Source organism: Penicillium lagena, assembly GCF_028827675.1.
Source record: "Penicillium lagena strain IBT 129212 chromosome Unknown utg000002l_segment0_segment0, whole genome shotgun sequence".
Taxonomy (NCBI): domain Eukaryota; kingdom Fungi; phylum Ascomycota; class Eurotiomycetes; order Eurotiales; family Aspergillaceae; genus Penicillium; species Penicillium lagena.
This window is the reverse complement of record NW_026623223.1, coordinates 4,158,877-4,172,230: the sequence shown is the minus strand read 5'-3', so window position 1 is coordinate 4,172,230 and position 13,354 is coordinate 4,158,877. Positions and strand designations below refer to the sequence as shown.

Here is a 13,354-nt window from a genome sequence, read left to right as displayed (position 1 = left end):
GAGGAAATATCTCTAGCTCGACATGAACGCAGCCTCAGCCCCGGTCCGATCCTCCGGATCCGAAGCGCCCGGATTTGAAATGACGAACTTCCATGAGGTATTACGTCTGTGACAGCGTGAGATGGTGAGATACGTCATTAGGATGATATTTTCCAATAAGAGAGGTAGCGAGTTCATGAAAGCTGGCGAAGCTAGTGTCGGAACTAGTTCCAGATAAAGGTATGGGTAAAGCCCGGCCTCTGAAGTGCATATAAATACGCATGCGCCTATTGATAGAAAGTGAAAGGACTCGCAATATACTCTTTCGCTTGACCACGGCCATTTTGTTCAGCTTCAGAGCTCTCAAAGGGGCTTCTGTATATCTTGCATAGTGAAAGTTCAAATGCCATCAATCAAAAAGTGGCTGAGCTAGCAAAGCTCTATGAGAAAAAGGGCAGTGGCGCGGACATTGCGGCCCAGGTACTTTTGGAGGAATGTTCGAGGAACGATGCTTAGGCAAGCCTTAAATGATCCAAGAAAGAACCGATCAAACTTCTCAAATACCGCGCTCTTCTTTTATGGACAGCTCATTGAGGCTGATTGATGAAAGAACCATTGGTCAATCGTCTTGTGAATTTGAGCAATAGCTGAAGATGTCGAATAAGGGCGAGAAAGAGAAAGTAACACCAATCTTTACATTCAATTGCTCTCTCGTCTGTCTCATTCAAGACAATTAACTCCAATGATCTATGTATAGATATCAACCAATATGAGGTATACTGTCCGGCCAAGTCGTAGAAAATGCCCCCGAAGGCAAGAATGCCAAAGAACGCAAGGCCTCAACAGCGGCAAACAATCTAGCAGCGAAGAAAACAACGAAAACCAATCCCCCCACGCTATTGGACATGACGGTCACCAATATAGACTGTTGATTGAAAGAACGGGGAAGCCACTTGCCCAAGTGCAAAAAAACAAGACTCGCTGTCTTTGAAAGAAGGTACATTAATGGGATCGCAGTGGCTGTTATGATAGAGCTCGCCTGCCAAAGCACTCTCTCGATCTCGGTGGGAAAGACGAAATCCCAAGCCACGCAGTGAATCAATCCAAGAATCAACACGCTAAATGCCGCACCATTTGCCAATATGGAGTTATCAGCTTTTTGTGATGTCTCAATGGCATGCAGGGAATTGCTTGGAATCCAGAGATCGGATCTAGGATATAAATAGCAACCAGGACCTGCGACGGCCACCCGACTGAGCTCCTGCTTTGTTGCGTATCGGGATGCAGAGAGAACAACAGATGTATGGACATCCTTTGGTTTCTCCAACAGAAGAAAGTATGTGAATACAGTTGAAACTGCGAAGGAGAGCGTCAAGATCTCAAGCTGGCTAGTTGCAACATGTCGAACGAGTCGCGTAATAGTCTGAATCAGGAACCAAATAATCTGGAGGACTGAAAAAATCTTCACCAGTTGATCGGCCTTGTTCCGATCTGCGAGTTCGTCATCAGACATGCAAGGAAGCTGCTCGATGATTCCGAGCTCGCGCGCGAGGAGCAGTTGCTTGGCGTCCAAAACCCAAAGATTTCCTTGGAGGGCAAAAAGGTTGCCAAACCAAACACCCGCGGTGTTGCGAAATCTAGCTTTCTCCCAAGAGTTAGGAAAGTAGCCCATATCCACCATCTCTAATGCTTCACGGAAAGTGTCGTGGTTCTGCTTGTCCGTCATCCACGGGAGCAGCCCATGGTAGTAAGAGCGGTCCCGAGCCCGTTTGTCAATATCGAAGTTCCTAAAAAGGCGATCCAATATGTGCAGCTTTTCTTTTACGTCTTGTGGTAAGGTATCGTGTCCGTTAATTTTCTGAGTTGGACCCACGGTGACGGATTTCTCTCCTTCAAATGCCGAGACGGCATTAGGGTTTGACTGGACTTTGATGAGATTGTTATTGATGGAGCTTAGTGTTCGGCCTGAGCTGGATACCGGCGCCGAATTCGAACGATTTAGTTGTGTCGTATTAATGTAACTCCCAGATAGAGGCGTTTCATCAGCAGCACTAGAGTCTTCCCCAGTGGCCACGAATGAAGTCCGAGTCGAGGTAACTTGACAGACATTTGAAGGATCATCTGTCCTGCTTTTCACAGCCGAAACACTGGGATACTTGACGGCGCTGGGCGCTGGCGCAGAGGACGAAGAGAATCGAACGGCGAAGCCGCCCATGTTGGCTAGATGAATGTGGGCGCGACTCCAAGGGACACCATCTTGCTCTTGAAATTTCTTAAAGCCGTCTTCCAGCGACGAAACCGATTGGTAGTCGGCCCAGGCTTTGGCAAGAGACCATTCAGGTGCGAGCAAGTTGAGGAGCATCCAAGACAACTTCCAGAACAGTCGAACAGCACCGCGGTTTAATTTTTGTATTTTGCGTTGAGGACTTGTCTGGAATGGAACCGCTGGATGGATGATAGACCAAGTGCAGATCAGAAGAACGCTCAGGCAACTCCAGAGGATATCCAAGGTGCCCCTTACGTTGGGACTGGAGACAAAATTCACTCCATCTGGGGGCAAGGTGTAGTTGCCACTGAATGTCTTCATGGCCTTGAATCACAGACATGGATTAAAAGAGAGGAAGCTTGAAGTGCATTGCCCCCTAAGAGGCTGAGCCTGCTACTATTTATTCCGAGGACTAACTAGATCTGCTAAAGCTGCAGCTAGTCACCTGACTAGGTCTCAGCCTTGTGTCCAAAATACTACGATTAAATTATTTATGCGTTGGGCCCACTAAAAAGAACCGCTGGCAAGTGTCAGCGGAATCAGCCATAGTTGGGGCCGAAAACAGCAAGCACAGCAACAGCGGGGATCGCGGCTATGAAGCTATGGGCCAAAGCAGCCAAGCTTGAGCACAAAAAATCTAAAGATCAGTGGACTATCTCCTCACTTGAATCAGTGTGGTTCGATGTGATCATCAATTGCTATAGATCATTTTACTGTGCATCACTCAAATCACAACGTACCGTTCGGGAATTATCAAGATAATGACCCGTATTATATGATAGGCTGCAGTAATACTGTAAAGTTACCCATAACAGCCTAAAGGGCAATTCTACCATCGCAACAATTCCCGGTGCGATTTAATGTGAGTATATTTCGAGCACATCTCAACTCGCTCTTTTACCGTAGTAGGAACAGATTAGGGTCCGGGAATCAATTCGTGGGAGTGAAGAGGAATAACCGATTTCGAGAATTGCCGTACTTTAAATAAACACGTTATAGTTCTGGGCATCACTGCTTGCCCTGACTAGCTGTATCTCCTTGGCCTTTATGCTCAAGAACTTAGAACTTCTCAGAGGCCTGCGTGGCAAGTAGCCGTCATTGTGTTCCTGCTGCCCTTATGATGCGCGACTTGAACCTGTGCTAATTTTTCACCTAGTAGAAACGTGACGCGAGGGTGGGTCTTTATAGTGGCGAGGTAACTCTAGCGCTCGGTCTTCAGACAAGCCCGTCGTCGGCATGATAAGTAAGCCATAGCGATTTATGGCTATATTTGTATCCATCTTGGTTGAGTTTGAGGTGTCTGATTTATCAGCACTCGATTACAAGTACACTCAGGAAACGTAAATATAAAAGCATTCGCACTTTTCCACATTAGACTCCTGATTTGTAAATCGATACTAGAGAAACTCGAAGATCACGGGAGATTCGCTTTCGGAATCGAGTTTCATGGGGCATTCCTGGACTGGGGCTTGGAGTACGGTTTCTTAGTCAATCCGAGAACACACAGCGCCACCTTATATGATGGTGGTGATCGCCCATTCAGCACGACAACATTGGCCACCATCGGCAGGGCTGTTTTGAGCATTCTTGCTCACCTTGAGAAAGCTAAGAATCGGCACGTTTACATTCACGATGCGCTTGTAACTCAGAATTAGCTCATCGCTATTGTCAAAAAGCTCGACGGTAAGGATTGGAACCTTACGCACACCACCGCTTCTGCTGCCAAAGAAAGTGCTTATGCGGAGCTCGCAAAGGAGAATCCGGACGCCACCAAAGCCCTGTTCCCTCTTCTTCAAGTGTCTGTCCTAGGCGACGTTTATGGCGGTGATTTTTCGGCTCATCTGGATAACAATCTTCTCGGTATCAAGGGTATGGATGACGAAGAGCTCGTAAGCTGGGTTGGAAAATCTCTGTAATTAAATGGATTGAGCTCAGGCCATCAGCCTTATGGTAAGGCCATCATTACATAGGATAATCTGGGGATGGATTCCGGCCAAATGTATGCTCACACGATCATATCATATCGGGCGGCGCGCGCGATGGCGTCGCGTCGGATCGATGGAAAGAGAGAGAGAGAGAGAGAGAGAGAGAGAGAGAGAGAGAGAGAGAGAGAGAGAGAGAGAGAGAGAGAGAGAGAGAGACTCTATATCATAGGTCGTCCGTCGTCGTCGCTGTCTCTTCCCTCCTCCCCTCGTCCGATCCAGACGATTGACCGAAATCCCTCCCTTCCACCCCCTCTTCACGAAAGTACCATCCGACCTTGATCTGATGTACGATATGACTGAATGACATGATCCATAGACTACGTGAACGAGGATCGATCCCCTCACCTCACGGCTGGGTAGAGGTCGAGATCGCGCGTCCTCTTCGAGATATGGACCTCTTCACCTTCTACGAACCCCTCTGCGTGTGGATCTGCCGGCCCTGCGAGATGGGCGTCAACCCGCACTAGATCGAGGGCCGCCACGTCCGCGACCACGACGAGGCCCACTCGACCGCGAGGACCGTCGTCTGTGGGACTCGGCGCGCGAGCCCTTCGCGACGCCGGCCCCGACGCACCCGCCGATCCCCGGCATCCCGACGCATCGCGGGTACAAAGACAATCAGAAATGTGTCATGCCGGAGGCATGCATTACTATAAATGATTTAACTGTACGGATGATAACTCTATCTACTAGGTCGAAGCTCTATCCAAAATTAATAATAATAAAGAATTAGGGTTAACGTTATTTGCAGTACGTCGTCGGTGCAAACAGAACAAACCACTCTAAGCACTTAAAATGTAAACAAAGTAATGTATGCGTTTTGTGGTTGGCTGTCGTAGCCGTCAGCCTATAATTACTGTACATCCAATTAGGTATTTACCCCAGATCATAGCGCCATCTCGTAGCGCCATCGTATATACAAGTGGCGACCCAGCGTCAACCACCCCCCAAAAAATCGAGACTCCAACCTTGGAAATCTCGTAGAGATAGAAACAGATATACAACCAATCAGCACTGCAAAGGGCAGATATCCAACCCAAAAAATTCAAAGTGACTCCCGGAACCAAACTCCGAGACACTACCGCAACCCAATCGAAACGGGTGCGATGGCAGATGCAGATGCAGATGGGGGTGTAGGTACAATGATAAATGATAGAATAAAAAAAAACAAGACAAAGGGCATTAGCGGGCTTGGTTTAGTAGCCAAGTATCGACTTGAAGGCGTCACGCTCGGCTTGAATGTCTGTCTGGAGGCGACGGGTTTGGCGGAGGGCCTCGTCTCTGTGGGGTAAATTAGTCTTCTGTAATATGAATCGGCAAGAAATCAGAGGCGGTGACATACCTCTCAGCTTGAAGTTTAGCCACATCGATTTGGGCACGGTTCATCCGCCCGATCACCTCCTCCATTTCCATGTCTGCATCGCGGAGGGCTCTCTCGAGCTGCTTGACCTGCTTCTCAAGGGCTTCAGGCTGGATGACCTCGGTCAAGGGGATACCGTCCCCGCTGGTGGTCTTCTCCAGACGCGGCGAGCGTGCCCCGAAGGGGGTGTTTGGAGGTCGTGGAGAGAGAGTGACGGGGTCACGCGACCCGTTCTTCATGCGCATGAGCTGAGAATTGTGGTTTTCCTTCAGCTGGCGGACCTGCTCCTCATGCTTGCTCATCTCTTCCTCGGAATGCTGCTGAGCTTGCACGAGGGAGTCCTCCAACCCCTTGAGTCGGTTCTGAAGAATATTGATACGCTCAGTCGAGCACTGCTGGTCCCGTTCGCCCTTGTTGATAGCATTGGCAAGCCGTTCGCGCAGAGAGCTGTTCATTTGAAGTTGGTGGTTGACGTCGTTCCCGAGAGCATCTGTGCGCTGGATAGAGACCACAAGCTGTTGAGAGTTCGCACCGTTGCCTTCGGCCTGGTTCCGTTGGGCCTGTAGCTGCTTGTAGGCAGATTCTAGAGAAGATGACGTTGCCAGAACCTCGTCGGCTTGATCCCCGTCATCATGCTCTTGCAACAGCACACGGAGAGAGGTGGTCTCCTGCTCGGCACGGTCCAGATCCATTTTGAGACCGGCAAGGTTCTTCTCGCACTGCCACTTGCCATCCAAAGCATCTTCCGCGCGCTGGCGAAGGTGGCTCACCTCCTCTCGTAGGTAGCGTACCTCCCTCTCGTAGCCGAGTCTGCGCGGAGGGGCAGAGCCCTGAGTCCGAATCAGCTCTAGTTCCAGAATCCGCATGCGCTTCTCGAAGTCGCGGGCCTGGAACGCCTGGCGGTCAAGAAGGCTTCGTAATGACCGGTGAAGCGCGTCTCGCTGTGTTTCGATCTCCTTGACCTTCTCAACCAAGGACTCGCGGCTCTCCTTGACACCCGTCACAGAGTTGGATCGAGACAGGCCACCAGATTTGCCAGGCATGCGTGCGACGGAGTTCGACCGCCCGAGGCCGCCGAAGACTGAGTTCCGCTTGGGAGCCGCGCCGTCTTCCGAAATGGAGGCAAATCGGCTGCCCTGTAACTGGGCCAAAGCGGCGTTCTCAATTTTGAGAGCTTCATTCTCTTCCATCAAACGGGTGGCCACGGCCTGTGGAGTGTCACCATCCCGAAGCTGATCACGGTCGTCTCGGAGTTGGTTCAACTCGACCCTCATGGCAGTCAGGAGATCCTCGAAGTTGTCCTTGGATTGCCGCTCTTCAATCAGCTTCCGACGCGTGTTTTCGAGGGCAGTCTCGAGTTCCCGGGTCTTGGATGATAGATCGGATAAGTCTACTCTCTCGCGTCGAAGCTGAATAAACAAAGTCAGCATATATTCAGGGTCATATTCAAGGTCTGAATCTTACTTGTTGCACTTGGCTCTCCAGGAGCTGGACATGGGACTCGGATGCCGTCCGCTGTGACCGTTCATCTTGTAGCTTCTGGGCCAGTTCAACCTTTAGCTGCGCTCGTTCCTGTTCATGTTGCCGTCGAATCTTTTCGACATCTTCGGTATGCCCGGAGTCTAGAGCATAGCGGATCGAGCTGCTGGTTCCAGAGTCGGAGAAATAGTCACTGGTACGCCGATTGGCATCTGGTCCTTCAGACTGCAGTCGTTCAACCAGGTCTTCGAGTTCCATTTCTCGGCGGATGGAGCCCGCCAGCTCAGAACTGATTTCTCGCAATTCATTTTCGAGGTCCGCAAACTTGGACGCATATACACTGTCCTGAACGCTGGCATCGCCTAAGGATTTGTTTGAATTGTTGCGTACTGGCGGGTGGAAGCCATTAGGTTTGGTGTCGTAGGGAGAGGGGGCTTTGATGGGTACGTTGGCTAGAGGAGGCATTGGAGATGATAGGGGTGAGCGGCCAGTATCTGAAATCTCGGTACTGGACGATTCCGCTCCGGGAGATGTAGCACCTTTCCAGCCAAAGAAAGAACTGATTTTGTTTCCGGGTGTTTTGGGTTGTCTGGGATCGACCGCGCTCATTGGAGGTGGCGGCCGTCCGTCCACGTCGATATGAAGTGGTGGTGGTCGGCTCCCAGGCGGGTGTAAGGCCATAGTAGTCGCCCGCCTTTGGGTTGGAGGGGGAGAGTTGAGAACCGGAATGAAGGGTTCGCTCACAAGACGACTGTGCAGTGAGGTGCCATTCGTAAATTGATGTTCGTAGCTGTTGTCAAAGTAGTCGGCGGCCCCTTGGTCGTCGTCGTCGTCCTCCTCGTCCTCGATCACAGAGTGTAAGAAGGACGCCGAGGCAGCAGTGTCGATTCGTAGGGGTTGCGGTGGGTATGCGCCGCGTGAGAATCTAGGAATGCGCGATAAGAGCCGACGGTTAGTTTTCCAGGACTTGAACAACCGGGACAACATATAGAGGACCAGCGCCAGCAGTATGGACTTGCGCCAGTCAGTGAGTGGTGGTTCACATACCGATTGGGGTTGGGTGATGTCGAAAAGGCTCCCTCCACGGGGGATGGCGATCTAGGGAGGGTGGTAGTGGAAGGGGGGGAAGTAGGGTTATTATCAGGGATGGAAGAAGGAGGAGAGGGGTGAGCAATAGTAATCCCTAGATCGGCATGCTGGGGCAGAGGCTTTCGGCGGACTACAGGCGGAGGAGGAGAAGAGTAGAGAGATGAGGAGGGTGAGCCGACGGAAGCGCCGTCAGGAGGAGCGGGAGAGGCCATGAGACACCCAGGTCAACGATCAAAAAATAGCCATGGGATCGACGGCCAAAGTCGCAGAGCATGAAAGGGAGAGCACGCGCCAATTGGGAGAGAGACGAAAGGGGAAAGGATGGCTAAGTGATGAGGACGAGAAGGAAAAGGAGTTCTGGGCGGGACGAACAAGTGGATCCAGGGGCGGCCGAACGCCACGAGAACGTGCTAGGATTAGTTAGTACGGTAGTTGTTGATACCTTCCTATCTTCTATTCTTTTGTCTCTTTTCTATTCCCCGTCTTACTGTAGTCTAGGAGCTCTAGATAGACTGGAATTCTCTTCTTGTCATCTAGATCCTCTCTACACGTACTCCGAGTGCTCCCTCTATCGGCGAGGGGCTAGATCAATAGTCTTCTGGCGGGCGCACGCCCCTTGAGTCGTGGATCGGGAGTTGGCGCTAATCCATGGGGCGGTTCAGGGGTTGGCCCGATGTACCCCCCCAAGTACCTGCAGTATGGCCACCCCGACCAGCAGTGACCACCATGGTACACTGTCGCTGACGCGTCGGTTTGTTAATGCAACACTGAACCTACACAATTAGGCTCATGCGCAGGAACTAGTATGTCAACCAGGGGTGGCCTGAATACTACGACTGTTTGACAATCACATCCGTGCGGGCGTGGATCACGTCAAAGTCAATAATAAGAATTAATCAATGAGATATTATTATTGCGGGTCCAGAATCTCTCTATCTCGCTGCCCCTTTTCTTCCGTCCCTCGTCCAGGCACTATTGCCTCTTTGGGCCGAACGTGCACCTGGCCTGACCGTGGCACAGTAGCGCTATTGCCTAGCACCAATCAGCGAAATATCAGACCGGGCGTCTCGCCCAGTTCCTGCAAGTGCCATTCATGTCACATCGAGGCGGGATGGATTTGGCCAATGCGCTTGCTCTGTGCTCCACGGGCCGATTTAAATTCCTAGCCCTTGGCGGTGAAGAACCCCGCTTGGGGAGAGTGAGACATGGTTGCATAGTTCGTATTATAACCATAACCCGACTTGGTCTGTCGCTTGGGGAAGCCGATGCGACCGTGGAACAGTCGAAACAAGCGCTAGCGGGGTCGGTGATGGCGCTCGAGTAACTTTCGCAATGACCCGAACCCTAATTCCCCCCAGATGCATTCAGTCTATTTCTCTGATGTATTGAGCGGGGGAACTAATTCATTGAGGAACTCCATCTGATATCTCAATCGATCGATCGGTTCCCCAGTTCCCCCCACCAGCCGGCCGAACACCGGCCGGGTACCCCAGTCTAGTGGCCTCCATTGAGAAACGGACTGCACGAGGGTATGCAAGCGGCGGGTATAACGCATGGCAAGCTCCCAGCTAGCGGGTACAGACACAAATCAGACCCTCTGACATGCCGGGCTTACCTGCTGCCAGTCGCGGGGTCTGATAATAGTGATAATCAAGGACTGGTTCTATATCAACCATTGCTCCATATCTTCGTGGACTAAGGCACGATCCACATCATTCATCTTGTCGAACTCACCAATACAAACCACGCCGCGGCCACGCAGAACCACTGCACTAGGTACTCGTTAATCAAAACTGCTAGGAACCATTGGTTTGGTGAGCAGGCAATGATCTAAAGATTCCACGCTCATCGTTACGCATATCAGATCTTTTGGTTATGTTTCCTACTACAGAATAATCAAGCTAGAATCAGCCAAGTACAGAACAGAAGTTTGGAGTTGCCCGATCAGAAAAATTTCTTCCACTTTGACTTCCTGCGTCTTCGATTATCGAGGGACAGCAGCGATGTCTTGGCTTGGGCCGGGAAATCAGCAGACTTGCCATCTGTAGTAGCAGATGCCGGTCCCAGACATTGATCCAGTCTATGAGCCAAATCCGGTACCTGCGCCGTAAAGTGACAGTAAACGTCGTGCGGGATCCGTGCTTCAAAGGATCGAGACGTAATGCTATTGAATGCAAGCTTCATATCATCGTAGATTTGGATACTCTCCAAAGAAAGCTCCAGGACTATAGTAAGGAATGATCAAGAGTCAACAAATTCAATCTCTAAATCTCACATAGAATAGCAACGGCCATCCGGAATTATCAGTTCATCAAGAATCAAAGGCCACTCGAGGAAGAAGATGCACGGGACCGAAGACTTCTTCTGCAAAGATATTTTCAATCCACGATTAACGATGGATTTTACTCTCATTACAGTTTCTTCCAAGATATGGATAGTGGAATTGATCCATTGCGCGCAGCATTACTCCGACACCTGCCGCGCCAGTGGACTTTTTCAAGCGAAGAATATAGGTCTCGGAGCCAAGAATACCAAAAAGGACACATGCCTAGGGTTGTATCTAGGTTCGTGGATAGGTTAAGCCGATTTATCATAGCGTTTTCAGGCGGCCTCTTTCTTATCGTCCCTATGATCATTATGACCCTACATCCGTCGCAGAATAAGAGCCTGGTGACTGTATCGGTTTGTGTCACTGTCTTTGCGCTCTTGCTTGTGTTTGGTGTTCGAGTATCGAATGCCGAAACATTGATTTCGACCGCAACATATGCCGCAGTCTTGGTAGTATTTGTGGGGGCGAACAATAATCCTTGACTGGATGCTGGTTCATTACTGTATCTAAATCTGACACGATGGCTCCACATGGGCTACCTAGGCGAGAAAAATGAAATGAGATAATATATTCAATACATTGATTTATAGAAATAGGGTAAAGTAGTTCAAGGTCTGGGTGAAATTCAGCGTACTGCTCTGGGGGGCGTGGTTTCGAACAAGATGGCTTCTTTTGCGTCCGCCCTAATTCATGATTATTGTATGTATAGATGTTCGAATCCAGGCGAGTTGATGTGTTTTTGTATGGACTGATTTATTTCCCCGTTGGGGGACGTATGCATTTTGTACAGTCGGAGGCATTTAAAACTTTCAGCTCATATATACCAATCCAGAGCTTAAAACAACAATAACAACAACATTAACACCACCCATCCCAATTACAACGCCAAAGCTATCAAGACACACAAATAACCAAAGAGACGTCAGTCGTTGCACATCAGACATATACACTTGCTCTCGTGGCAGCCGGGTTCGGTTCCTAGTAGGGAATGAAATCGAATTTCATTCGATCTTTGAATATCGTTAGCACTTAGTGTAAATAACTAGTAGAGGTTGCCACAGGTGATAATACATACCGAGGAAATGGCTCCAATCTTCATCTTCACTAATTTGATTGGCCCAGTACTGCTCCAGAAAGGTCAAGGACTGAAGCACATTCGGAATACGGATGGTATCATGCAGAGAAGACAACAACTGCCTGACCGTATCTCGATCCTCGACACGAGCTTCACAACCCGCAATAAAGAGTGGTGTTGTGAGCATCACCCACGGACTAAGTCCAGATGAAGGACCGATCTGGGCCGTGCATTCCAGAATCCGTTGGACGGACTGCTGGACGGCAGCTGAGGTTGTTGGTGTCCTGCGGAGCCGGCGATGGATCTGGATGAGAGCACTGTGCTGGAATGCTTCGTTGCAAAGCATCAGTTGCTGCATGCTTTCCGCCGAAATTCCCTCCGCGACGCCGGGGTAGAACGAGGGTTGCGAGCTGGCGCCCCGGTCCATGAGTTGTCGGACAGAGAATTCCAAAGACGCAGCGTCATCTTCGATGTCACCGGGAATTTCTCCCGCGACAAAGCCCTGCATATTCTCCGCGGCCTCGGCCTCGTGTCTCCGCCAGGCAGCAGCCCCGATCTGACGAAAGACGGTTGCTAGATCGCACGTGAAGCCCCAATAGTCATCCAGGTAATCCGGAGACTCCTCCTGGTCGACGCCATCTGGCGGTATAAAGTCAGAGGAAGCGCCAATCGGGGGACCGTTCCCCGTCAATGCCGTGAGCGACACGATCGAGCGATACCATCGATCTAGATACCGGCGGAACCCGTCCGCTGAGCGTGGCGAATCTTCTCCCACCGTGTCAGCGGTCTTCATCAAAGCCCTCGCGCCCTCGATATGCGCTCGCCATGAGTTCGGGTGGATAGCCCCCGAATGAATCTCTGCAAGACAAAGCGTGCGAGCGGTGGCGACCAGCGCTTCCGAACCTTTGGTCGACGGATTTTGGAGCTCTGTTCGAAAATGCTCCAGACTGAGCGCCATCAGCCGGGCGATATCTGGTGCCGACTTGACCGTCTCGGACTGATTGTGTAGAGCTTGGATATGGATGGCGGAGAGGGCAGTGGTGGCGTAGAGAAGCGATGGAGTTTGGAGCGCCATGGGTACGAGCATGCGGCAGATATCCTGCTGCATGCCCGAATGGCACGCGGTGATTTGGGACGCATCGTTGATGAAGTGATGCAGCAAGGCCTTTTGGTCGGAGGACAGCGACGAGAATGGGTCAACCGGTCGGGTCAAGGCCAGCTCGCGGTCTGCGACGGGCGGTGACTTGGCGGATTTGGTGGTGTAGATGAACTCTCCTGGCGAGTATTCTGGAGGCGATCAATCTCGGTCAGTGTGTGTGCAATAGACCACGCTTGGGAGGCACTCACCCAGTCTCTGCATGCCGCCGTCACCCACGCAGGCCCCGAAGCGCGAGCGTGAGAACGCTCGCCCTCCCCACTGCAGCTGCATCGCATACTTGCACTGCGCACCGGCTGTTTGGCAGCGGCCGCAGGTTGGCCGCTGCTCGTCACATTTCTGGCGACGCGCCTTGCAGCGTTTGCAGCCGGTGAAGGATCGCGACATGATGGACGATTATGTTGATGATGGCGATGATGAGGCCCAGGAAGAATTAATTATTGCGGGGAATGGAATGCACCCCACGGAGAATGTCCGGCGTGTGGCGAACCCAAGAGCCCCGACGATAGACGAGAACAACCCGGGCACTTAGCCTTTCGCTCTTGTTGGTTGGAGCTGGTGAATCAATTATTATTTACGATCGCCCCCGGAAACTACCTAGCGGCCGATCCCTCTCCACCATGCAGCATCGGGAGA

At 51.1% G+C, this 13,354-nt stretch overlaps 4 protein-coding genes across 4 annotated transcripts; 1 reads left to right on the top strand and 3 right to left on the bottom strand.

Moving 5' to 3' along the window:
• Positions 1-739: 739 nt before the first annotated feature.
• On the bottom strand, positions 740-2,566 carry N7510_004502 (uncharacterized protein; the record flags this gene model as incomplete). Its single annotated transcript, XM_056976428.1, has 1 exon — positions 740-2,566. One exon carries the CDS (start codon positions 2,564-2,566, stop codon positions 740-742), a length of 1,827 nt encoding a protein of 608 aa, XP_056836384.1.
• Positions 2,567-3,763: 1,197 nt separating this feature from the next.
• Positions 3,764-4,697, top strand: N7510_004501 (uncharacterized protein; the record flags this gene model as incomplete). The annotated part of the gene is made up of 4 exons (XM_056976427.1): positions 3,764-3,772; positions 3,901-4,134; positions 4,216-4,244; positions 4,547-4,697. 4 exons carry the CDS (start codon positions 3,764-3,766, stop codon positions 4,695-4,697), a joined length of 423 nt encoding a protein of 140 aa, XP_056836383.1.
• A 729-nt stretch (positions 4,698-5,426) lies between these two features.
• On the bottom strand, positions 5,427-8,370 carry N7510_004500 (uncharacterized protein; the record flags this gene model as incomplete). Its single annotated transcript, XM_056976426.1, has 4 exons — positions 5,427-5,511; positions 5,573-6,999; positions 7,055-7,994; positions 8,117-8,370. The coding sequence occupies 4 exons, from the start codon at positions 8,368-8,370 to the stop codon at positions 5,427-5,429; spliced, it is 2,706 nt and encodes a 901-aa protein (XP_056836382.1).
• A 3,095-nt stretch (positions 8,371-11,465) lies between these two features.
• Positions 11,466-13,105, bottom strand: N7510_004499 (Zn(II)2Cys6 transcription factor; the record flags this gene model as incomplete). The annotated part of the gene is made up of 3 exons (XM_056976425.1): positions 11,466-11,497; positions 11,563-12,849; positions 12,910-13,105. The coding sequence occupies 3 exons, from the start codon at positions 13,103-13,105 to the stop codon at positions 11,466-11,468; spliced, it is 1,515 nt and encodes a 504-aa protein (XP_056836381.1).
• Between the last annotated feature and the right edge of the window lie 249 nt (positions 13,106-13,354).